This window comes from Protomyctophum parallelum, assembly GCF_964188405.1.
Source record: "Protomyctophum parallelum genome assembly, chromosome: 14".
Lineage (NCBI taxonomy): Eukaryota > Metazoa > Chordata > Actinopteri > Myctophiformes > Myctophidae > Protomyctophum > Protomyctophum parallelum.
Window position 1 is genome coordinate 41,449,985 of NC_139709.1, and position 24,487 is coordinate 41,474,471.

Here is a 24,487-nt window from a genome sequence, read left to right on the forward strand (position 1 = left end):
GTCATTAATAGGCTGACGCCTGGTTTCCTCTTCATTAGTGAGGAACATGTGTTCCACACCGCTATTTTGCATGGCAGCCTACAGCAGCTCCCTCCCCTAACTTCAAGAGTAATGTAGATAGACGGACAGTAATGTAGAGAGATGATATGGCAAATGGTGACTTCAACCTTAAAGCGGAATTCTAAATACCCTTCTTTGAGATCAGTCTTTTTATTTATTTATGAGAACTCTCCAGAAACTGGCAGTGATTGCAAAGCCACCATTGTGGATAATATAACTGCACCCAGTGTGATTTTCCGAAGCTATGGAAAGATTTTCCAATTCATTTTCAAATTTACAATTCCAACTCAAGTCCTGGTATTGCAATAAAATCAGGCTGACCTCGGTATAAAAAAGCTCACACACGTTCTACTACATAACTACACACACAACGTTCGGTCGATTCTTTCAATTCTGTTGAGGGAGCATCTACAAGTCTTAACCCATTCTGACCTGAGATCAGATTCATACGAGGTTTCCACTGGACACACACTGGTCTGATTAACCCATTCTGACCTGAGATCAGATTCTAAAAAATGTCAGTCTTTCTTCGATTTTTTTCAAAAATAGCTCTACAAGCTCATATCGCGCCACCGAGTGGCACGATACGAGCTTGTACGTCTGCTATTTTTCAATAGATAAAGCATAACATGATGCCAACACCAAAATGGGTGCCCGCCCAGAATGGGTTAACAGATTGTTTCACTATGAAAGAGTGAGAAAGATACAGAAAACTATAATAAATAATTAAACATCCAAGTTCCATTGGAGACAACGTGCACACTACACTAACTGAATCGAATGTTTAGGTTGGATTTTGTCTGGACATCTTCCAGCAGAGCTGTCCTTTGTCACGCCTGCAGACACATTAGACATTGATTTGGAGAATAAAATGGCAGCCTGATCGAATTCACCTGGTCTGAGCAGCACCTTTATCTCATCCCTTCCTTGGATCCCTACGTACCCAAATCAGAGGGTCAGCATACCACAGAGCATTGAACAAGCTATATAAGAAGACGCAATAACATTGTGCTTTCCATCAGACTAATGGGAAATTAACAGTTAATCGGACTAATCGATTTAATCCATTATAACATTGTAATAAATAATTTTATATCTCTATTTTGATCATGTCATTATAGGCGGAAAGTTTCAAAACAAATCTACAAGCTCAAAATGTTTCGTATCACAGCACAATGTGAGCTTGTAGATCTGCTATTAATTTTCACAATTTTTGCACGACTGTGTTGTGAGACAGAGTATAAAATCACAAGTGGTTAATCGATTCGTTGATATACACGTATACTATATAAAAATAGTTCTTCTCAATAATTTGATTAATTGGTAAATTAATCAATAAAATAATCACCAAACAACGCTAAGTAGTGAAGTGCGTCAGAGGATACATCGAGAAACGCATTTCCCAATCCGGATTTCAGCTCTTATGTGATTTTATACAAAGCCTAATGACCTTGGCTTATTTTGTTCTATTCTTTCCTGGTATCCACTTGTCAGCCGGTCTGACTCAACAGAAGTGGGGCCCAGCTGAGACAACTGAACAGGAACTGTAAACAATTTCATTAACCAGGCTCCATTAATAGAACAAAAACACGCAAACAACATGGAAGGACATTTTTTTTTGCGTTTGATGTACCCCTGGTGCCGCTGTCTGTCGTGTAATGGCAGGATATCCAGCTCATCTGAGACTGGAATGGAAATGATAAAAACACTGCTCACTTTGACAAGCAGATGAATTAAGCCAGAACATTGAAAACCGTCACATCCTTCCAGCACTCAGGTGCGACTACCTTGGTGATTTATTTTTAAACCTTTTCTGTGACTTGGAAAGTACTTTTTTATTACTAGAGTGGTGCCCGTGAGGCATTGGCCTACTTGGAACGATGCAAGTTGGAAATGAATGCCCCAGTTATTTTGTCTGTGTCTCTTATATGCCCATATATGGAGTTCTTTGTTAGGCATGCCCAAATATGGAGTCTATGCCGATTTCAGAATGATGTCAGAACAGGCCAGCTCCATATATGGACACTGGGCAGGGGCCATGTCTAGACCCCGGGCAGAGGCCTTTTTGGGTGGTTCGACCGACTCGACATCGGCCACTGCACCCCCTGTGGTGGGGTGGAACGCGTGTGTCGAATTTGAAGTCGGTGGGGCGAACGGTTCTCGAGTTACGTAGATTACACACGTACTTACAGACAGACTTGGTGCATTTATAGATAGATAGATTTCCTATATTTTTGAAAAGTGACGTGCCACTTGCCACAACGTGTGTGTTAATAGAAGTAGCCCAAACAAATTGCTCACTGCACTTTTACCAATTCATACAGAAACAAATTATTTCACTTCCATGTCGTTCAGAGATTCAGGCATTATTTGCTTATCGTTTTACCGTACTGATGTTAATACATGTCATTGTCAGCTTGTTTCTCCAAGATCAGTATTAAAATAGAGACTATCAATACCAAGTCTGAGGTAATCAATAAGTAAAAACTAGAAAGACAATTACCCATTATTACTTATAAAAATAAAAATAAATACAAAAACAAGTTACAACATCTAGGTATCAAAGGATATTTAAAAAGTTAGACAACAAGGCTTTTCCCCCAGAGAGGCCAATCTAAACAGCAGATAAGCCCCTTGTAAATAGAATGCCTGAGCTGAGTGCGAGCGCATACGACAGCAAAGAAACGCCTGTCTGCCGAGCTTTAACACATGCCTCAAATGTCTGGGATTCCAGTGGAAGGACTCCGGCAGTTGCAAACTGCGGAGCGAAGGCTCACAAGCCGCAGCACCGAGTGCCAGAGCAGTTAAATCAGCAAAAGAAAAAGGCGTTTGCAGAGAGAGAGGAGAATGGGGAAGGGGGCGGGGGCCAGGGCCAAGCGGGCAGGCTGACTGACATTTGGATTTAGGCTAGTAGAACTCTGTGTGCTGAGCTGTGAAGCAAGCTGACACGGTGCTCTCCCAGGCCATGAACAATGTGGCGAGGGTTTTATGACTTGTATGCATCTGTCTGATCATGTCTGACATGATTTTACCCCCACCAGAAGTTTTGTGGTATGTGCGAATGAAGTGGAGCCGAAACCGTCAATAAAACAGTTCATTAACCACAGTAGGTGTAGCGCTCAATGAAACTTGACATGAAGCCTCTAAAGGCAGTACTTATACCGCCATTACTCCAGTGCACTGAGTTCATATGTTATTGCCCTGTACTTAACATGCACTAATTGGTTTGAGGTTAGATAAGAGCCAGTTTAGTTATGGAACTTCCTACAATTAATTGTACCTTTTTTGTATTTGAGTAAATTCTCTGAGATACAGTACAGCAGAGTAGGGCTATTGATCCTCCTAGCCCATTTGGGGGCGTGAACCTCTTTTGGTGCTTTAAACATTGTTATAATTTAGCTATTGAAAAATAGTAGATCTACAAGCTCATAGCGAGCTTGTAGGTCTGCTATTTTTGAAAAATCGTGAAAATATTCATTTCAGAAAACTGGAGGATTTAGAATATTCTTTTTAAATTATGAGGTCAGGCCTAAATGGGCTAGAGGAGGATCTCCAATGACAAAATCTACAGAACGACCAGCCGTTTGCAGTTACATCGCTGCTCGCCTGGGCAGCATTCAATTTCGGGTTTATGATCCGGTCGGGAGCGGATGCTAACTTTTGTCACGTTGTAGTCATGAACGGGTACTTCTTATTCCGCCTTGTGGTTCCTGCCCAATGACTACGAATCAGTGGCTACGACATGACGTAAATTACCACCCGCTCCAGACCGGTTCACACGGCGATTTTGGAACACAGACCAGACTTTCCTCAGAGGTGGAAGTTAAGCCCGTTGACGCGAGGTTACATCGCTGCAAAGTCGTTTGTTGCTCTAAGTAGCCACTCTGTGTCACTTACTGCCAATATTGATTCAGTCTGTATGTCTTTTATTTTATTTTGAAGACCGCAAAATGAACCGGTAGCGTCTCCTAAAGCTCCCTATTGGTTCACCAACATACTGTAACTATGTGTTCGCCTACCCTCCGCAGTAGAACACCAACATACTGTAACTATGTGTTGGCCTACCCTCCCCAGTAGAACACAAGTGGAGAACACGGACGTCATCACATTTGGAGCGACGCCCTCTGCACCGTTATTGGTTAGGGAAATACAAGATTCACTCACACATTAATCATGATACCAAGATTTCCTTTTTTCACCTTAGAAATACTGCACGAATCGGAGCCAATTTGTCATTGGACTATGATCCATGCCTTTGTTTTTTCTCGGCTTGATTTATACTGCAATGCACTTTTTTCTGGATTGCAAAAGAACAGAACAACTGACAGATTACAACTTGTCCAAAATGTGGCAGCCAAAGTTTTAAATAAAACTAAGATGAGAGAACATATTACAGTTTACTACATACTGCAGTTTTAGCTTCACTGCATTGGCTTCCGGTTGTTTTTAGGATTGATTTTAAAATGATTGTACTTGTTTATAAAGCACTCAATGGTCTTGCACCTTCCTACCTACATGACTGCCTGCCTAAATATGTCCCAAACCGCCCCCCTCGGGTCTTCCACTGCTGGCCTGCTCGCTGTGCCTAAATAAAGCCTCTGTAGACATTTTTAAAGCACAGCTCAAGACCTACTTCTACACTCATGCTTTTAGTTGATCTTTTAAATTCCTTGTTATTCATGTCCTCACTGTATTGCATTACTGTGATTACTGTATTTTACTTACTTAATTCGTTTATTTGGTCGGGACAGTGTATATTGATATTGATTACATTAAAAATTCAGTGTAAATATACCAGATTTAGTAAAACTTGCTAAATTCCATATGCCGTCCCCAGACATCAAACAATACAAACAGGACTGACATACAGGACATAGCATACAAATACATAGTACATTTCAAACGTAATAAGACTAGTAAGAATAAGAAAAGATTAAACTATTAGATAAAACTATTATTAGGGTAGGTTTACTCTAATAATCTCTCTAACACAGCATACAAAAGAAATACACCTAAAATAATCATGAATGGTTGCAGCTTTGGTTTTCAAGCAAACCATTTTTTCAGATTGTATTTAAAAGAGGAAAATGTAGCACATTCCCTTATATGCAGAGGAAGTCCATTCCATTTTACACAGCCCTGTACTGAGAGGACATTTTGGCCGAATGTTGTTTGCCGGTGCGGCACTTCGCAGTCTCCTCGAGTTGTTGCTCTGGTACTGATTCCCCTATCGGGCTTTCGTTTAATGAATTCACTTAGGGGGGGCGGGCACAGACCATGTAGGGTCTTGTATATGACCCCAACCTGTTTGAAAGTTTTAAAGTTATCAAAGCTAAAAAAAAAAGAGCCTCCAGAGGATGTTACAATGATGATATGAGTGGGGCTTCCTGTCAAACACCTTGAGCGCACTTGAGCTATTCTATGGGTTTGAGTGTAGTCACACCTGTGCAGGACCAGTTTGTGAAATTTTAATGTTTTATGCCTTGCTTTTATTTTATTTTTTTCTCCATTGCTCTGTAAAGCACTTTGAGCTGTACTGCACTTCATGTCATGAAAGGTGCTATACAAATAAAGTTATTTATTATTATTACTCCCACTCCTATGCCACATTTCCTGGGTCGTTTGCCCAGGCTCTCTTTTTCTTTTGAAACTAAATCACCTGGGTCTCCGAGGCTATTGGAGCGCTGAAATAGCAACACTTTTTGATAGCATGTCACACCCTTAATGTCCCTGGCGTCCATTGAAAATGACTTGTAGCTTATGGTTTTGTCGCTGCTAGTGTGAATGCAGCATTAGGGTTCATCCTGCCATCGAACCGTTAAGATAAATTAAATAAATGATGAAATCTTGTCAATTTGGACTAAAGGAGGAAAGGTCACCAGGTCACTCCAATGGCAAGCGTTCATCATGAACGTCCTCAGCAAGTCTCATGGCAATCTGCCCTTTAGATTTGATGAGATATCTCGTGTGCAAGTGGACATTTTGGCCTAAGGACGGTGCGAGGGGAAAGCCATGGGGTCACTAAAGTCAGTATGCTTCATTTTCTGGGGAGCATAAAGGTGCAGTACACAGCGATCCAGACACTAGTTTTGTTGGGACCAAAATGTTGGACGCACCAAACTGACTGACATGGACATCCTTAGAGCTAATGGGGCTAAAATATTTCCTTTGAATCTAACCCTAACCCAGAGGCAAATAAATGGGGAGGGTCTCAGAGGCAGAACTAGAAATAAAATGGTAAATGGTGCATTTTCAGTATATAGTGCCTTTATCCAAGGCGCTTTATGCCGGAGCAAACAACGCAAAGCACCAACCTGCACATCGGGAGCAATTAGGGGTTCAGTGTCTTGCTCAAGGATACTTCGACAATAACTCTGGGGGAGCCCGGGTTCGAACTGGCAACCTTGCGGTTCCCATCCAGCCACTCTACCCCTGAGCCACCGCCGCCCAGAAATAGAGGAGTGATTCATTTAATGGCAGGAGAACAGGGCATGACTTGGCTTTCAAACATGTGTCAAGTTTTAGAGGGCAACACGATGGGTAATGAATACACGAGCCTGGCAGGGCTGTTGAAATTGGCTCACACCGACACTCAACATGTCAGAGAGACATCAAAGAGCAGTGTCCTGACTGTCCTCATGCCATAGTCCAGTCTCATGGGAGAACTACAAGGCTACAAGGTACGACTTGAGGTACTCTAGGACAAGCTGGTATACATAGTCAGTAAAGCCAATGGCGAGCATCCATCTATGAAGATATTCTTTATTCACACCAGCAACATGACATGTGGGACCTGTCTTGGACCAGTGGGGGATGGAACCTCAATGTTTTATGATGCCACAGTTTATCTTATCCCAAAACCACACACAATACAATTGTCAGCGTAAACGTTGATGCAAATGGACCGTAATGTTTTGGTTTCATTTTTATACTTGTGTTGCACAATTGTGAGCACATTGTGAGTTCGAAGACTAGTTTTGAACGATCGTGAGTTCGAAGACTAGTTTTGAACGATTTTGTGCTAATGACGTGTCAATGAAGTGTCAATCACATGTTTTTGTTTCACCACTTCCACTCCCCTTCTCTCCCCAAAATTCCTGTGCCGTAAAAGAAAGAAAAACATATTCTTGTCATTAACCTGTTCCGTGTGTTATTTAATCCTAACTTTTTCATTTACCAGTATGGCTTGAGCAGCATGCAGTGACTCGACACCTGGTCATTTTGTAGCCTTGTCACAGCCCGCTATAGTGTAAACTATGAGGTTTTACTGTGCACTGTAGTACACTAGGTAACAGTTTAAGGGCCCCAGACGGAGGTCTCCGTCCTGTTAATTAGTAGTAGCGTTAGATTTAATCATACCTCCCGTTGTTGTCGCTCGCCGTTTGTTTTGGCCGCATTTAGCCAGCCACACACACACACACACACACACACACACACACACACACACACACTTAATTTAAATGTTGTGCTAAGCTGCACTAAGTAAAACATAATTTGTTGGCGTTGCGATTCTCCAGAGTGTTTTTGACAAGCTGCTCAGTTTGTCCTCTTAATGCCTCGGTGACCTCCACAGGTTACCTGTTGGTATTTTGGTCTGGTAAAAGTGCCGGCGCTGCAGCGACGACGCCACTTTAAGGCCCCCGAGGCTCCATTCATAACCTCTGGGAGGAAGCAGGCCAACAAAGGCAGGAAACAATCGGGGAAGATTGCTCTGTGAACTTCTGCGACAGCTTATTGTTCGACTTTGAACGGGAAGATGAACTTGGCGCCAGTATAGTGGCCACGGCGCTGTGGGGGGGCCAGGGCAGGACACTAGGGGAAAGGGCTAAAGAGCAAGGTCAACATTGAGGTGTGCGCCCCCCATGGTGGCCACTGTGACCTGCCTCGCTGTCCACCAGAGCTAGCTTGTGTGTGTGTGTGTGTGTGTGTGTGTGTGTATGGGGGGTGTTCACATCCCCGATTACACCACTGTGTTACTCTCCTGTTTCCTAGCAGCAACACTAAACAATAGCCGTCCGCTCCGTCTGCAAACATGCGCACACACACACGCACATGCGGGGGGGGGGTGGGGGGGTTATCTGTGTGATTTATATGCAGAGTGTCTGTGGCTGCAGTCATAGTTACATGTCCCCTACACATAAACACACACACACAAACTCATGTCTTGTGATACGTGGTGACGGACGTTGTGACGTCTGACCCCACTGCCGAGAGACCAGTGGGGGTCCAGGCAGGGACCCCCCCAGCGTTCCATGCGGGGGGGTTCTACGTTGACCCTTGCAGGTCTGTAACTCTGTCCGAGTGAATAACAAATGGAACCACTCTTAACGGGTCCATTTGGTTCCATTTGTACACTCTCAGCATTATGAGGGTCCTTGAAATTAACACGTTTGCAAACGACTGGCCAAGACCCTCCATATGAAGGGTGCGGATAATTCACCTGACCCGACTCACAATTCACAGCAGCTCTCCAGTTTTAACAGCCTGCATATAGCATAACAGCAGTTAGTGTACCAACCCCCCCCCCCCCCCCCCCCCCCCCCCCTTTCACGCAGTGAGGCAGGCAGGCACACATACCACGGAGTGTGCAGTGCCAACCAATCAGTGGTTAGGGGTGGCAATACAAAATCCCATTCTATAACCCCCACCGCCCCGCTGTTACAGCTAATTAAATATGTACCAAATTTTCGTAAACTCAAACACGTGCTGCAGTTTGCTCCACCAACCTCCTCCTCCTCCTCCTCTCAGCTGGGTGCCTAATCTCCTCAGGAGGACAGATAATAAATGAAGATCGTTTTAGAACGTGTGTAAAAATACAAGCTGCCTGGGAAACCCGGGTTCGCTTATAGAGCCTTTCTTGGGGCCTGGCGAGGTGCCCTGCGCTGGTGGGGAGTAGCACTTGCTCCGACAAAGAGGACCAAATGTGATTACAAAACAAAAATAAAAGATTGGTGGAAGTGATTACACCATCGATGTGGAAACACCTGTCTCAGGACGAATCTGATTCAACTCGACGTGACTCGATTTGCAAAGAGAAGCGAGCAGGTGAAGCACACCGACCACTGCCATTACATAATGTGAGCAGAGTGTCCAAATCAAAAAAGGTCTCAATCAGGAGTCAGGACGGAATTTCATTAAAAAAACAAAAAAATAAATGCATGAAGCCTCCATCTGATATTTTGGGGCGGGAACCCCTTTTGGTGTTAGCATTATGTTATGCTTTAGCTATTGAAAAATAGCAGACCTACAAGCTCGTAGCGCGCCACTCGGTGGCGCGCTACGAGCTTGTAGGTCTGCTATTTTTGAAAAATCTAAGAACGACTGACATAGAAACATAGCTTTTTCAGAAAACTGTAGAATCTGATCTCAGGTCAAAATGGGTTCAAATGGGCCGTCTTCATTCAATGCAAGCGTTTTGAAGGTGGTCCAAGAGGCTCTTGTCTGCATCATTTCAAGCACTCTGTTGGGCTTGTTCCAAGACGAGGATAAAGAGAGAGACAGTATCTCAACCTGGGGGCCGAGGCCACACTCCATATAATAAAACATACACGGCAAAAACTGTAACTGTAACCACTTTATTTCATATTTTGTAGTACGTTGGTGTCATGCGCTGCTCGTTAATTTGCCAATCTGCAATCTTGCAACACGTTTGTCAGCTACTCAGCTTATACTGTAGATTGGCCATTTAAAAAAAGAAAAGAACATATTAGCTTATAATGGCATGCCCAAAATAGGGACACCAGGGTGGTTAAAGTGGATAATGAATGCCATAATCCAGGCAAGACAGGTTGAAAAGAACCAAGGGCAGAAGAACAAAATAACTCGACATCAGCTGTTGACACAATGTTATGGAGGGTTTACTAAAGTGTTATCTATTGTTCCATTCATAAGATTACACACATTAATAGTTTTCATGCAGGTGTCAGGACAACACTGGTTGTCATGACACCTGCATGGCCATCAGCATATGCCCAAATTAAGTGTTAGCCTTCTTTTTAATGAAACAAGGGAAAACATTTGTCAATCTGGTGCAACTTCCACTGATAACAAATAATGTAACTATTGTCATGACTCATGAGTATCATTATAAGAAACAAACAAGAACCTAGTTTCATTCACAATTTTCGCCCAGAAACGAGCTGAATAAGGAATATTGTTTCATCCACTATATTCCGATATTGTATCTTTGCATCCATTCAAAGGCTGTGTGAAACGGGACAAATTTTCATGTCAGACTCAAAACTTCATATGAGCTAAAGCCAATAGTTTAAATATTATTCAGGTTTTCTTTTACAGTGCATCTACAGTGGAAAAATTGAAACCCTAGAGGGGAACTCTTGATGTTAATTGAGTCACAAGCGATAAGTGTCACCTTCTACCCCGGCAGGAGGCAGGGTGCGCTGACATCCTAACAAGCCTAACAGAGCCTGATCAAATGGCCATTATCTTTAGACTTTAGTGTCGGTGAAACCGAGTACTTCATTCAAAGTTCAGGCTAACAATAGTGTTAGTGTTAATGATTCTTTAAGTTGAATCACAATTACAGCTTTTACATTTGATGGGGCTGTTTTTTTTTGTAGATTTTACTGACTTTCAGAATCTTAGGTTCCAAATGAATTTGAATATTCAGAGATAAAAACAGAATACAAATGTTTATGAAAAATTATGATATATAATTATATTTGATATATGAACTATATCTTGACTTGTATCCCGATGTGGTTGTCTTATACTTTTAAATAAAGCTGAACATCATGTCTGAGGCATCCTTGCCTTAGACAAATAATGAAATTAATTCAAAGGGAATTATTTGAATACAAACAGAACCTCATCCCACAAGGACCTACTTTAACAGGGAAGATAACACAAATACATCACAAAATAATGACACTGCCAATGCCATTCATTTGCCATTATTTCGACGTTTATGGAGATAGTGTGGTGCATGTGTATGCAGTGAGTAAGAAAAATCAATCACTTTTGCCGGTAATGAGCATCTCCTGCAACCATGTCTTGCCACTCTGCTAAACGGACAAACACAATTTAGTGCAAAAAAAGGATGAGAGATTATGGCTCACTCTGAGGCTGAGGCGCAGAGCAGCTCCAATTACTCCTGGTTAGAGAAGTAGGGGAAGGAAATGGTTTGTGACTCCAAACACGGGAGCTAAGCCAAGCCTTATGGTTGCGCAGCTCTGTTTTCTGCAGGTGTTCACTGTGCACAGACTACAGAGGAACCAAGTATGACCCACAGTTACCTCTGGCAGCACTCTCTGCAACAGGGAATGTACCGTTTTCTCACTGCCAGGCCATTAACCCATTTCTGACCCGAGATCAGATTCATACGAGGTTTCCGCCGGACACACGCTGGTCTGACGAACCCATTCTGACCTGAGATCAGATTCTAAAAAATGTCAGTCGTTCTTCGATTTTTCAAAAATAGCAGACCTACAAGCTCGTATCGCGCCACTCGGTGGCGCGATATGAGCTTGTAGATCTGCTATTTTTCAATAGCTAAAGCATAACATGATGCTGACACCAAAATGGGTGCCCGGTCAGAATGGGTTAATGTGGATGTGACAACTTATGTTTGCTATAATCTCTCAAGAACAGATTCCGAGCTGCGCTACTGAATCTGTTGGCGAGGGGCATTCAGAACGTGTATACATTGTCGTCTGTGGGAATGAAAACATAGGCGCTGTGGGTCCTGCCTACAGTATATATGTGAGCATCGGCTTTGTTTATGGTTATGTCTGAGGCAAAGTGACTTACCCGTGGTCCGCCCGCTGGCCCTCCCATTAGCGAAGTTTAATAAAGGATTGGTGTGTCATTGTGTGTGTGTGTGTGTGTGTGTGTGTGTGTGTGTGTGTGTGTGTGTGTGTGTGTGTGTGTGTACAAACTACAAACAACAGAGATGGAACTGAGCACTGAACGCCTCGCACTCTGTTCTGTGGTTCGAGCTAGGGCTTAACAGGTCTTTTCATGCTTTAGTGAAACTAGGCCAAAAACCACAGGCCCCAGACCACAAGACCACAGGCCCTGCCTGTGTCGACTGCAGCCCATGATTGGGAGATCAGCGCTTGACTGTCGGCTTCTGGTCTTCGTTCTTTGTATGAGGGAATGGCACACGTATGACGTTAACTCAATTCAGAGCCATCTCTGCTACTTTAGACCACTTCCTCCATAACATTTTCACCACAACTTGACAACAGCTCCACTGGGTCTACGGTCTACAGTACAGATCTATTCAGCAGATCTATTCAACAACAAATACGAGCACAAATCGCAAGTATGGTCATTAGTTAAATAAATAAACACAGCGCGGTAAAGGAACGAGTGTGTGCTACGCAGGTCCACGGTAGCTCAACAGAAACTGGCTGCTTGCAACTGTCACAACAAATTCAAGCACTTCAACACAAAAATAAGTACTTGAGAAAGCAGATCTGCACAATGGAGAAACTGGTTCAAAAGAGCAGTTACATGAGGTGTTGCATAACGGTGCAAGCCAAGGGGTTCAGACGGCACCCATACGCAAAAATTCTTGTCAGTGCTCAAACTTGAACTCATTGGCGCTGTGAAAATGGGTGGGCTTGTCATTTTAAAACAATAGGTACTTCAGAGAAGAACGATCTGTTCTATTATTCCCAGGAATATTTATTGGGGGCTATCATTACATTTGGCATCATAATACTTTTCGCTGTGCTGTACTTGTACTGTACATTGACAATAAATTGAATCTCATCATCATCGCATCTGTCATTATCACCTATCTCACCCAGAAATCTTCACAGATCACAAAATAATCCAAACTGTCCGCTGAGTGGAAAACAGACCATCACAGCCTCACTGGCGAGGTGTTGCATCATATTCAAAGAGTATAGTTCAAACTGCTTTAACACAAATGTTGGCTTACTTTACTAAACTTAAGCACATGACTTGGCTCCGACATTTCAACGCCAAGAGAGACACAAGTGACTGTCTTTGCAAACAAGGCAAAAAATGCCTCTAATATTGCAAGTCTGGGTGTGGGCTTTGTTCTTTTATTTTGCCCAATTTGAGAATTATTGGACTAAATTCTCCAAACTGTCTGTTGCCATTTCAAATCAGGCCCACAAGTGACAAAGATATTGGGTTACACTTCATTAAATGCAGTGTAGCTTTAGAGATTGAGACCAATAAAATAGTTGATAGAAATAAAAATACTTTGTCTATGTGGTGCAATACGACTTACTTCTTTGACAGTGTTTCTGCGTCCAGCACCGCTCGCTCCAGTGTCCGTTGATGGTGGTCGTCAGACAGGTGGTCTTTCCTCTGGCCGCCCCGGGGCAAACGTCTCCGCACTCCCGGTCATTCTTGTTGGCCACTATGTAGTTGTCTTCCACCGTGTCCAGGATCTTGGACCAGTCCAATGTCGACAGGTAGCAGAGGTCCGGGTTCTTCTCGATTCTCACTGCTCCCCGGGTGATGTTCATCAGGCTGTGGAGGCCGATCTCGTTCAGCTGGAGCATCTCAAACATCACCAGGGCGTAGTTGAAAAACAGATTGTTTCCCCGGATGACGGTCAGATTAGGGAAGAGGTCACTGAGTGTCTCCAAGCCGTAGACCCTGAAGAGCAGCAGGTAGTCGGTGACGACGGTCAGCTTGGGGAAGCTGAGGCCACGGAAGTCTTCTGGCTTTGTCTTGAACATGAGCAGGATCTTCAAATGGCCTTCGATAACAGTGCAGTTCGCCAGTAACTGGAGGTTGGTCACATTGTTGCGGATGTCCTTGCTCGGGCATACTGCAGAAGAAATAGGAGGGAGAGCAGAGAGAGCGAACAAACTTTTAAAGACTGGTTTCTTTCATGCATGGAGTAAAGAGATCTCAGAACATGGAAATCAACAAGATTAAGCCACTGTAATTGCTAGTTAGGCTCCACAAGTAATAGTCGGGATTTTCTCAGTTTACACTAGGTCTAAAGGAAAACAAACACAAATACCGTTCATTCCTCTTTGGAACAACTGAGCACTTTCATTCCGAATATCGTAAGGCTGGCCTAAAAACCTGGAGGTGAAAGGTTACTGTACTGTAACTGTACTGTACTGTTACTGTACTGTACAACTTCTGTTCCTCAAACAAACACTGTGTTCTATTGTGTTTCCATTTTCTTCTGACACTAAAACCAAAATGAAAACAGTTATAAGTTAGTATTTATCTTGTCCAGACAACCACTGATTGTAACAGCAGACCAGATGACCAGATGATGATAAAGCGAACATGACACAAGACGTCTGTGCTGCAGCCATCAATTGGAAGGCCAGTTTTAAGGGAAGCTAAAGATGGCTTTGGTGAGAGGAAAAAAATAGACCACACTTGGTATTGAGAGGGCATATTTCACTGAAAAATATGTGGTTATGTCTCCATCTGTGATGAAAACCAGGCGCTTTTTGCTGACATTTTGTTTAGCAACCACATATCTGGCTGCTACCCCCATTTAAATGTGGAGAGCCACCACCAGTGTCAAGTTTTGCTCATCACAGGCTGCTCCTATGTGGTTTGTATCACTGCCCCTGTAACTTCACACCATTAATAACACTGGCTAATGTATTAAAAATATGCTTCTGTAGGGGGCCCATTCGAGTGCTCAGGGTCATGGATCACATTAGTATGTAGCAGGTTTGCGGCATTTCCTGCCATGACCTAGACACATGATCCTGTTCAAAGAAAGAAATGTCACAACTACGCCACTCTTCAGACTGCCCACATTTTTCCATCTCAACTCTTTCCAACTGTTATAATAAAGGAGGTAGATGCACAGGCCTGGAGTGCTTTTTGCAGATAAAAACAAAATCACATTTTGTGTGAAATGAGGGGCGCTCTTATCATCATACATCACATGCTCAGCCAATCAAATCAATCAAACCGTAGTACACACAAACACACAAAGCTGGGGCCCTCAAAAAGGTTGACCGTAATGAGGCCCACCGGATATTAACCAGGCTCTTTCAAGGAGATGCCTTTTGTGTGACATAACCATGAAAACTAAAAAAGAAACATTTTCTTTTACAGGTGCAGTGTGTAACAACATTCCAGGCCCCATTTCACAGTCCACACGTCATGGGTGCATTTGGAGAAGTGCTGCCTGGTGAGTAAATAGTGACACTAGACTACGAATTATTGCCAACAGTCTGATACGGACATAGTCTGATCATACACAATGAGAGAAACAAAGTGGGTCAATCAATGTGCTGCTCGGCTCATTAGCCATCCGTCTACTTCTTTAATGAAGCTACAGACCGGAGTATGCCGTGCTTAGGCACTGAATCACATTTAGAAAAACACAGATTGGTCGCAAATTCAATGCAAGAATACCATAGTATTATTAACCCATTCTGACCGGGCACCCATTTTGGTGTCGGCATCATGTTATGCTTTAGCTATTGAAAAATAGCAGATCTACAAGCTCATATCGCGTCACCGAGTGGCGCGATACGAGCTTGTAGGTCTGCTATTTTTGAAAAATCGAAGACACTTAGAATCTGATCTCAGGTCAGAATGGGTTAATAATGAAACTGTCAGGATGTAATAGACGTTTTTAGAATCTGATCTCAGGTCAGAATGGGTTAAAGTTCTTGGTTGATATATGGTCTATTCTTACGAAGGCAGCAGCCCATGCTGGCATATATATATGGGAATCCCTGCAACCATCATCAGGGTGCCATGCACCTCAGACGAACCGCTCAGCCATGTGGAGAAGTGGTAGAACAGCACAGCACACGCCTCTTTATGGTAGCAGGTCATTTTACACCTCATGTTGCATAACAGTACGGGGCCAACCGGCACACCCAGTGTCCCATCACTATGTGTGCTCTGTGATGACAAACAACAACCTTTAACACCGTGACCTTTATAGCCCAGAGGGGAGAAGAAAAAAAGATTGCATACTTACATACTAAAACAAGTGCTTTGAGCCCCAATTTTTTAAATACAAGCCAGATTCTCAACATTGATTTCAATCACATGGGCATTTAACCACATGAAAGGGGAAAATTAAGCTTTCAGCTTCAGATTAAAATGAAAAAAGGCAAAAAGAAAAATATATATTTGGACTCAGGGAGCGTAGTGCAATCACAAGCAGTGAGCTTGTAGATGGTTATTTCGACAGAGATTAATTAGTAGATGAAAACAATATTTTGGGGGACTCTGGTCAATGAAGAATACTAGTGTTTCAATTGTTAAGAAGGGGGGAGGGGGGGGGAGTAGATTTCCCCTTCCATTCTACAACTCCTCATTTGGACTGGTGCATAGTGCAATGACAGCCAGGGAGCGTATAGCGCAATCACAACACAAGCGTGACTGGAATCCCGGCAAAAACCTGTAATTTCAACACATCCTACTCAAAATGAAATGCTTCCCCTTGAGCACGGAGTTTGCCGGGGCACTGCGAAGAGAGCCTGGCCTACTGGAGCCTGAATCCATTAATCAAGAGGACTCAACCTCTGACAGCACATTTGTCTCATAAGCCTAATTTAAAGCGTGCTGCATCGCACGACAGTGTCACTCACTGGAAATCTGCATTAGAGGTGAAATTTGTTTTCAATTGTTTTCTAAATAGTAGTAGACCTACAAGTTCACAACACATCGCATTTTCGCAATGTGAGCTTGTAGACCGGCTATTTTCACATAATATAAATAGGGCTACGTTGCTGTCTCTCACTCACATGTATTATTTCTCTTATGCTTGCACACTCTCACTTGAACACAATACACAAAGACACAGAAATACTGCATGTAGAGACATGCGGCGCACGCGCACACACACACACACACACACACACACACACACACACACACACACAGGCCTAATAAAGGAGGAGCCCAGACCGGAAGTGTGAGAACATGTGGTAGACTAGGCCAGGAGATCCTGGCAGTAAGAGACAAGAGTACTGAGTGACCCCACCGAGACGGCAGCACATCACAGGGCAGCGGGTCCAGCCTCCAATCAGTGTACACTTTCAGCCAGGCCAGTATTTTTAGCAACACATTCCCAATTGAGAATCTATTACACTCTGTTCCAACTCCGTACCCAATAGTGGTTACTAGCGTTGGAAACTGGAACACTGCAGGCCCTGGTGTGTACGTGAGGAATTCTAGAGCAACAGAGAGCGAGAGGACGGCTACGGAATGACAAGGCTGACTGGCTTTTCCTGCATGTGCTCATTATGATCTAAGTTCCCACTTTTCCTAGGTGGTATGGTACGTCCGCAAAATAATCTACTATATACTCGGCTCAAACTTTGTTTTCTTTGTTGGAGAGCACAGCCCACATGCAATAAACATACTTATGATATGGTAGTGAGATAACACAGTTAATCCGAAACAAGCCACACACTGTGTAGACTTTAAGCACTTCCAATAGAGGTAAAAACTAAACAAAAACAAAACAGTTGGTGGACGTCACAGGCAGTGTTTCCATGGTGACCGGGCTGGCTACTCTTTATTAGCTTGCAGAACATGGACTTCTCCAAGTCAGATCTAGCACAGATGCAGATTGCAGAGTGCCAATTAGAATCACAGGGAGAGCAGATTTCCATTGACCAATAATATCAACTCTCTCTCCAGAGACACACTTGACAGGCCAGGCCAGTAAACAAAAGAATGATGTGGATATGGGCTTTCACGATATATTGTGCCAAAGAAAATAAGGCAATATTAAAAAGAGACGAGATGTATCGTCAACATGAAAGACTGCATCAGTGCATCATGATTTTTTTTTTAACTGCAGTTAATTTGTCCAAATAAGCAAATCATTGCATTTCCGCAGATGATTTAAGCCTAAACTAATCTAAGATTGCATCAAAGGATTTACGGTACAAGCATCATGGACAATTTCTTCAAGGTGTTGTCGGAAATAACAAAACTTTTCAATGGTAATCTAAGACGAGATGACTCAGAGGTTAGTGAGATTTATGCAGTATCGATTGATTGATATCTGACCTTACAGCTGATGGTGAGAACTGCTTCCCTTAAGCTCTTGTTTAATTGTATTCCTTCTTCTGTGCAAAGGACTTTGTAACTTTGATTTGAAGAAACTGTTACAAATAAAGTGTATAAAATCAAAACTCCGATTCCGCCCCAGCACTGAGTTTGTGTAAAATGAGTGTATCATGACATCCTTAATGGGGATCCATTATCAATCATTTAAAACCAAGCACCCCAAACATGGAACAACATGCTTCACTGGCTATAACTGCCACTTTAATGGATCTTTTCCCGTCAATAAAACATAGTGATATTAATTACCAACCTATAAGAGAGATCAAAATCAAAGCTGGTCCTACATTTTATCCAAAAGGTTAAAGAAATAAAAGAAACTCCACAAAAATTCTCCACAGAGGTTTTGAACACAGAATTCAAGCTGACTGCATTACTCAGCAGTCTTACTTATATTCTTTCAGCATTATGAAATGCAAACACATCAATCTCCATAAAAGCGCCATAGGTGTAAAGTTCCTGCTCGCCGCAGTGGACATTTGGATTTCCTCTGTGGTGGCCCTGTCTTGGCCAAGCCCTCCAATGACCATATTTGCCCATGTTCACATTCACAATAGGGGTAGGCAGTAAGGTACACATAAAGGGGGAATTGGCAATTACTAAAACTGGAGAAGAAAAAAACAATTGATCAAAATGGGTAAATGACTCTATCCCACTTTCTGAGGAGCTCTGCTTGCCCGTTTAGCCGGCCTAAACACGGGCTCCATCGATACTTTCTGTACAACAGCACGGCAATCAGGGACTCAATCTTGTGACGGAGGCAGGCAGGTAGGGGCTGTGCTGAACATTATCACTGGGCCTCCAGGAGGCATGCGTGAACACAAACACTCTACTCTTGCAACACTTCCCTTTTCAAGGTTTCACTGGTGTGTTGTTTTCCAACCTAGACTCTAACCAACCACAATCTGCAGAATGCCGAGGTCACTGAGGAACACGCTCGCCGTTACAGCTGTGATGTAATCCCTGTCGAAAAGCGGTTGTAAAAGCTAATCGTTGATTCGTCCATCAGCATATTGCGGTGTAAACAATCAAACATGAAACATTTATTTTGTACTTTCGCTTTATTGATCTTCTGTAAAATAATGCTAGGATGAGAGGATACCAGGGAAGGCGTGCCGTTGATATTTTGTCTACAATTAATTAACCAAGGTTAATTTCAAGGTTGTTTTTTGTAATGGGACACTCGATACACATAACCCTGCAACTTTGAATGACTGGGAATTGTACTGTATATATAATTGTATTGAACATTGAGTGGTTACTGCCTGCCTGGTTATATCATTATTCATTTATTGGAAAGCAAAGGCTTAGTTAAGTGTTGGGAGATGTGACTTCAGGGATGTAAATATCTGGGAATAGTGTCGAAACCATGTTGAATTGTACTATAGGCTATCCTATATATGGCTTTTAGTTTTAAACTAAAGTTGAGTGGTGGAGAATGATTAAGGTAAAACTAATTAAGGTATAGAGTAAAAGACCTAAGGGGGGAAAAAAAGACTAAGCAAAAGCTTTGTTAAAAAGATATGTTGACTGTTGTGGATCCAATAATGCTCATGTGAGTGGTGTAAAAGCAAAAACAATTTATCTAAACTAGCGCATATTATCTAAATGTGTTTGCTCTGACATCACAAGCATAGAATAATGATACAGGTGATACAATCTCTCTGACTTTTGACGTTCAAAAGAAATGTACAAATAAGTATGTTAATCAAACTTTAACTTTTTTCCCCCTTTGTTGTTGATGATGCAATAACACAATGTTGTTGAATGTTTTGCTTAGTGCAAGTCACTCTGCAGCACTAGCCACATGTGACACCGATGTGGATGCAAGTCCACTCTCAAAATAAAACCAGAGACTGCAAACCACAATTTTGCCTCCAGGCGTATGACTCAATGCCCTGTGAAGATACGGCTCCCTCAAGATCGTTTGGTGATTCACCTGTCCATCAGCTGCTCTCATCTCCACATTTCCCTCGCCCAACACGGAAGAAAAGGGTATGACTTTTATCATTCGACTTGTTTCATGGGCGTATCATTCGTCTTTAAATTGTCATCTCACATTGGTTTGGTGATGTCATGTGTTGCTTTATCCTAAGGCAACCGAATATTACTGCAAAATTCTGATGTAATTTGTTGTATGTCAATTAACAACAATAAAGTACACGGTTGAAGTTTGGCTAATTTCGCAGAATATTTGGCTATTGTGATATGCACGGAATAGGGACACTAGGATTCATGTGGTGAGTTGAATCAAGACTCAGATTTACATTATATGCCATGCAATACAGCATATGCCATATAATATAGATAGAATAACAGGTTTAGACTCACGCCCTCTGTGTTGGTTATGTTGCTTCCAGTTTATTGAAAATGTTGGGCCCATATTGGCCATTGTTGAGGTCAGGAAAGGCCACTGTTGATAATTACCTCCAAAGTGTGAGAGCACAATAACACAGGCATTTCCTTTCACAAGGGGCATCGGTGTTCATTTTTGCTGTTAATTCACACCAAGAAGAAGACCTATTTAACCACAAGCCAGTTGTAAGTTGTGTCATCACATTTAATCCCGCAACCTTATCCTCCTCGCTTGCCGCTTGGGTGACACATGTGACAAAGGGGATGTCTGTTAACATGTAGCTGCTCGTAACTGAAATTTATGAGCAAGATAGGCTACCGGTTTGACAACATGACCGCTTGAGAGGAGAAACGCGACCTGAAGTGAACTGAGCTCTCCCACTGGCACAATGGCAGCCGGGGCCAGAGATTCGAAATACACATAAGTGTTCAGTTAACTCAGAGAGTGTAGCACTCAGGAATTTGCAGTGTGCACTAATGTGCACACATGCATCACAACAGAGGCTGTGGAATTTTGTGAAACGTATAGTTATAGCGCAACACACACACACACACACATACTAGTCCTATAAGGAGAAATTATCTCAGCTGTGAACTTCTTGCTGATGCTGACATCAATCTGAAATCAAATTATATAGGCTACACTGTTAACGTCAAGCTGCATTTAGCTAGCAACATTTTTCCTTTCAGCTGAGTTGGACTGCTGCAAAGAAGTAAAATAAATAAAGAGAATTCCCTGACTTCGACACTGGTCAGACAAGCTTATGAAACCCGCCAGTGTGAGGCCTCAGTTGCACTCTTCCCTTACGTGGTTCACTCTCTAGTCTGAGAGGAGCAAGAGGGGGGGCCCCAGCGGTACAATTACACAACTTGTTTATGATGTACTGTATGCATTTAGAATCTCACACAAACTGATCTGAGGACATAACCTCAAAGTTTACTTCCAGATTCAAGATTCAAGATTCAATAAACGGCGAGGTCCACCGTTTATCTTCGTTCTTCAGAGCTGGTTTTAAACTCATTAATATTCATTTAAATTAACAATATTAGGGTTTTAGCCCTTTGAGAGAGCTGGGTTATAATCACAGAATGTGAAGTACAGACTTCAAAGATAGCACAAAAGAGTGGCCATTCTTGTTAATCTGGCTGGAAAACAAATATAAGCTAACTGTGCACAATGCAGTTACTTCAGAATTATCAGAATCTTTACACTACAGACTAAAGACCAAAAGTAATTCAAGCCCTGGCCATAATGATAATACCCTTGCCAAGAGCATTGCTCTGAGAGAACAGTATGCAGTGGACCATGCAGTATGTCTCAGTCCACAGTGCGTTTCCAAGATCAAAAAGATCCCACAATTCACAAATTCAGGAACAATACCTTTTTCACACGGAAAATGCAAAGTGGTATTCTTATTATTACATAATAATGATTTTTTTTTAAATAAGTGCAGGATAAGCAGTGTCATATTTTTCTAATGAATTAATGAACTGTACAGCATTTAATTTAACTATGTCAGTCCAAATTGTTCAGAAAATGCATCAGGGTGGAAAGGCTGTCAATTATGAACTTTGAATTATCTTTCATCTGTAAAATCTCTAGTAACCCTCAATCATATGCTGTGATAAATGGTGTCGCCTACTACTCGGTATATGGGACAGTAGGTCGAATTGTGATATCAAACATCAGTGCATCACTATGTAGTGTGTCTTTCCTTATACAAAACTGGACCATATAATTATCTGCAGAATGTTTATTTTAAACCACTGGAACTCCAACGTGGAATCTGTGGACGACCAGGGGTCTTTGATGGGGGCTGCAGGGGGTCCTCGGTTAACTGACCAAATTGACCCTTAGTACAGGCGGTAACCCCGGGTCCCCGAGAGTGCATAAGTACATACATCCATTTCTAAACTCTTAATATGATTTTGTGTGTATGTAGATCGGGGTTCCACTGAAAATAAAAGGATCGGCATTGATGCTGCCACGCAGCAATAAATCTCGTTCTTGGCAGCAATGATGGCTATAATTTGTTCATTCTCAGCGCAGCACTTCAGAACAACACATTTTGTTTACAGTTCTCGTGGAGCCAAACAGCCGATAAGTGACAACCTTTGTCCCTTGACTCCCTTCAGACCTTCAACACATCGCTACTGCTGCCTGCATATACCTGCCATTATTATTATTGTTTGACAGCTGTCAATCCCGTTATTCTAGTTGAAATGTACATAATGTGACACTGACACAAGTGGTGTTTGTTGATCGATACTTACTCTCTCCGGCCGTTTGGTGACTGATACACACAATGAAGACACTGGTCACAAAAACCACAAAGAAAGTCCGGAGCCACATATTGACTCAGGTTAAGTCAATAACATCCAACGGCTATAGCCCCTCTGCGGAGCTGGTTGCGAATAATCCTTGTGATCGCACTTCAAACTAGCCAAAGAAATGGTTCCAGGGGATGTGATGGGTTTTATGTGTACTTCACGCAGGACGAACCAACAGGTAAACAAAAATATAAACACATCATCCCCGGAAAATGGGCGGAGGGAAGGAAGCAGGAGAGAGTCCAACGTGTTCAGCAGTCAGTCAGATGGCTAACGTTAGCCACGTCATGGCTAATTGCTGTCGGGTGGAAATTCACCACCAGCATTCATTCATTTCATTAATTCATTCACTCCCATCGGATATGAATATTCAGTCATGTGTTCGTTCCTGGTTAGATGCATCGGTGCGCTGTTCAAATGAGACAGAGACAAAAGGATAAGAAAAGTCATATGCGACCGACGCGACCTGCTGCTGGGTAGCAGAACAGGCCACAGCGCAAGTTTTGTTGTTGTACACAGTACTAGCTTACTTGCAAGTTCAATAACATGTCGGTTTAATATATCACGAACGTGTCAGTTAAGGTCCTCGCGTGTCCTCTTTGTGCAGTGTCGGGTTGTTTGCAATGAAGATGTGCAGACAGACACGACCACCATGCCAGTTCGCTGATCCGAGCCGAGGGTCGTGGCAGGCAGCGTGGCGTAGTAAACTCACTGCGTTTCACTCACTCACACACACACACACACACGGGCAGCATGAAAATAGAACCCCCGTCAATAAACCAAGAACAAGAAGCACATTTCTCTTGTTGCGCATGGATGGTCTTGATCTGATAGCAGCGCTCTGGTGAAGCGCAGAGACACGGCTCCAAAACAAACTCCTGTACGTGGAGTCTTCAAGGCTGCTGTGATTTGAATGAGTGTTGTTCTTCTGTCATCATACTTCGTCGTGGCTGATCATCATCAGCTCCCTGTCGGTGTGGGAAACCAATCCAACTGCGCTGCTGCTCCGAGGGTTTCATGCGACACTTTCACAATAAACGTGAACGATTGTTTTAATGGGAAAATATTCCAAATTTGAAGTTTGAAACGTAGGCTTTTTCTGTTCCCCCACTAGAGGTAGATTATGCAGTCTCCATGCAAGTCCCCATAAGGATCCCCTTCTTCCCTCAGTTCCCTGCTTCTCCTCCGCCAGTAAACAAACCTGCCAGTGAGCCAGATCACGGGGTGGAGGGAAAACACGGAATGGATTTTCTTGGATTTGCACAGCAAGTAGTTGGAAGAAAGTTACTTACTGCAACCGCACTGAGTTTGTTTTGCAATTTGCATGACGGTCTTCAGTAGGAATTAGGGAAAGCATCTCTGTGGTCAGTGGTCACATAATACTATTTCATTATATGTCACATGACACATAATGAAAAAGGTGTGTGTGTGTGTGTGTGTGTGTGTGTGTGTGTGTGTGTGTGTGTGTGTGTGTGTGTGTGTGGGCTGCTGTGAAAAACACTTAAAAAAACATTTTCAAGACTGCCTTTTTAACATTGATTGATTTAAGTATTTATTAACAGCTTGCAGAATTACAGTACATTTCAAACAAAACTCAATACAAAAACTGAACCTGTGAGTGGACGACACCATAATCAATTCAATTAAATTCAAAGGGCTTTATTGGCATGAGAAAACATACGTTTACATTGCCAAAGCAGAAAGAACAATA

General features: G+C 42.6%; 1 protein-coding gene across 1 annotated transcript in view; it reads right to left on the minus strand.

Annotated features, from left to right (window-relative positions):
- Positions 1-23,955, minus strand: part of insra (insulin receptor a) — a 66,512-nt gene extending 42,557 nt beyond the window's left edge. The window contains exons 1-2 of the mRNA XM_083781411.1: positions 22,720-23,955; positions 13,289-13,837 (exon numbers count right to left, since the gene is read on the minus strand). Coding sequence (XP_083637537.1) covers positions 13,289-13,837; positions 22,720-22,798 — 628 coding nt within the window. The 5' untranslated portion in view covers positions 22,799-23,955. The remainder of the gene's footprint in view (positions 1-13,288; positions 13,838-22,719) is intronic.
- Between the last annotated feature and the right edge of the window lie 532 nt (positions 23,956-24,487).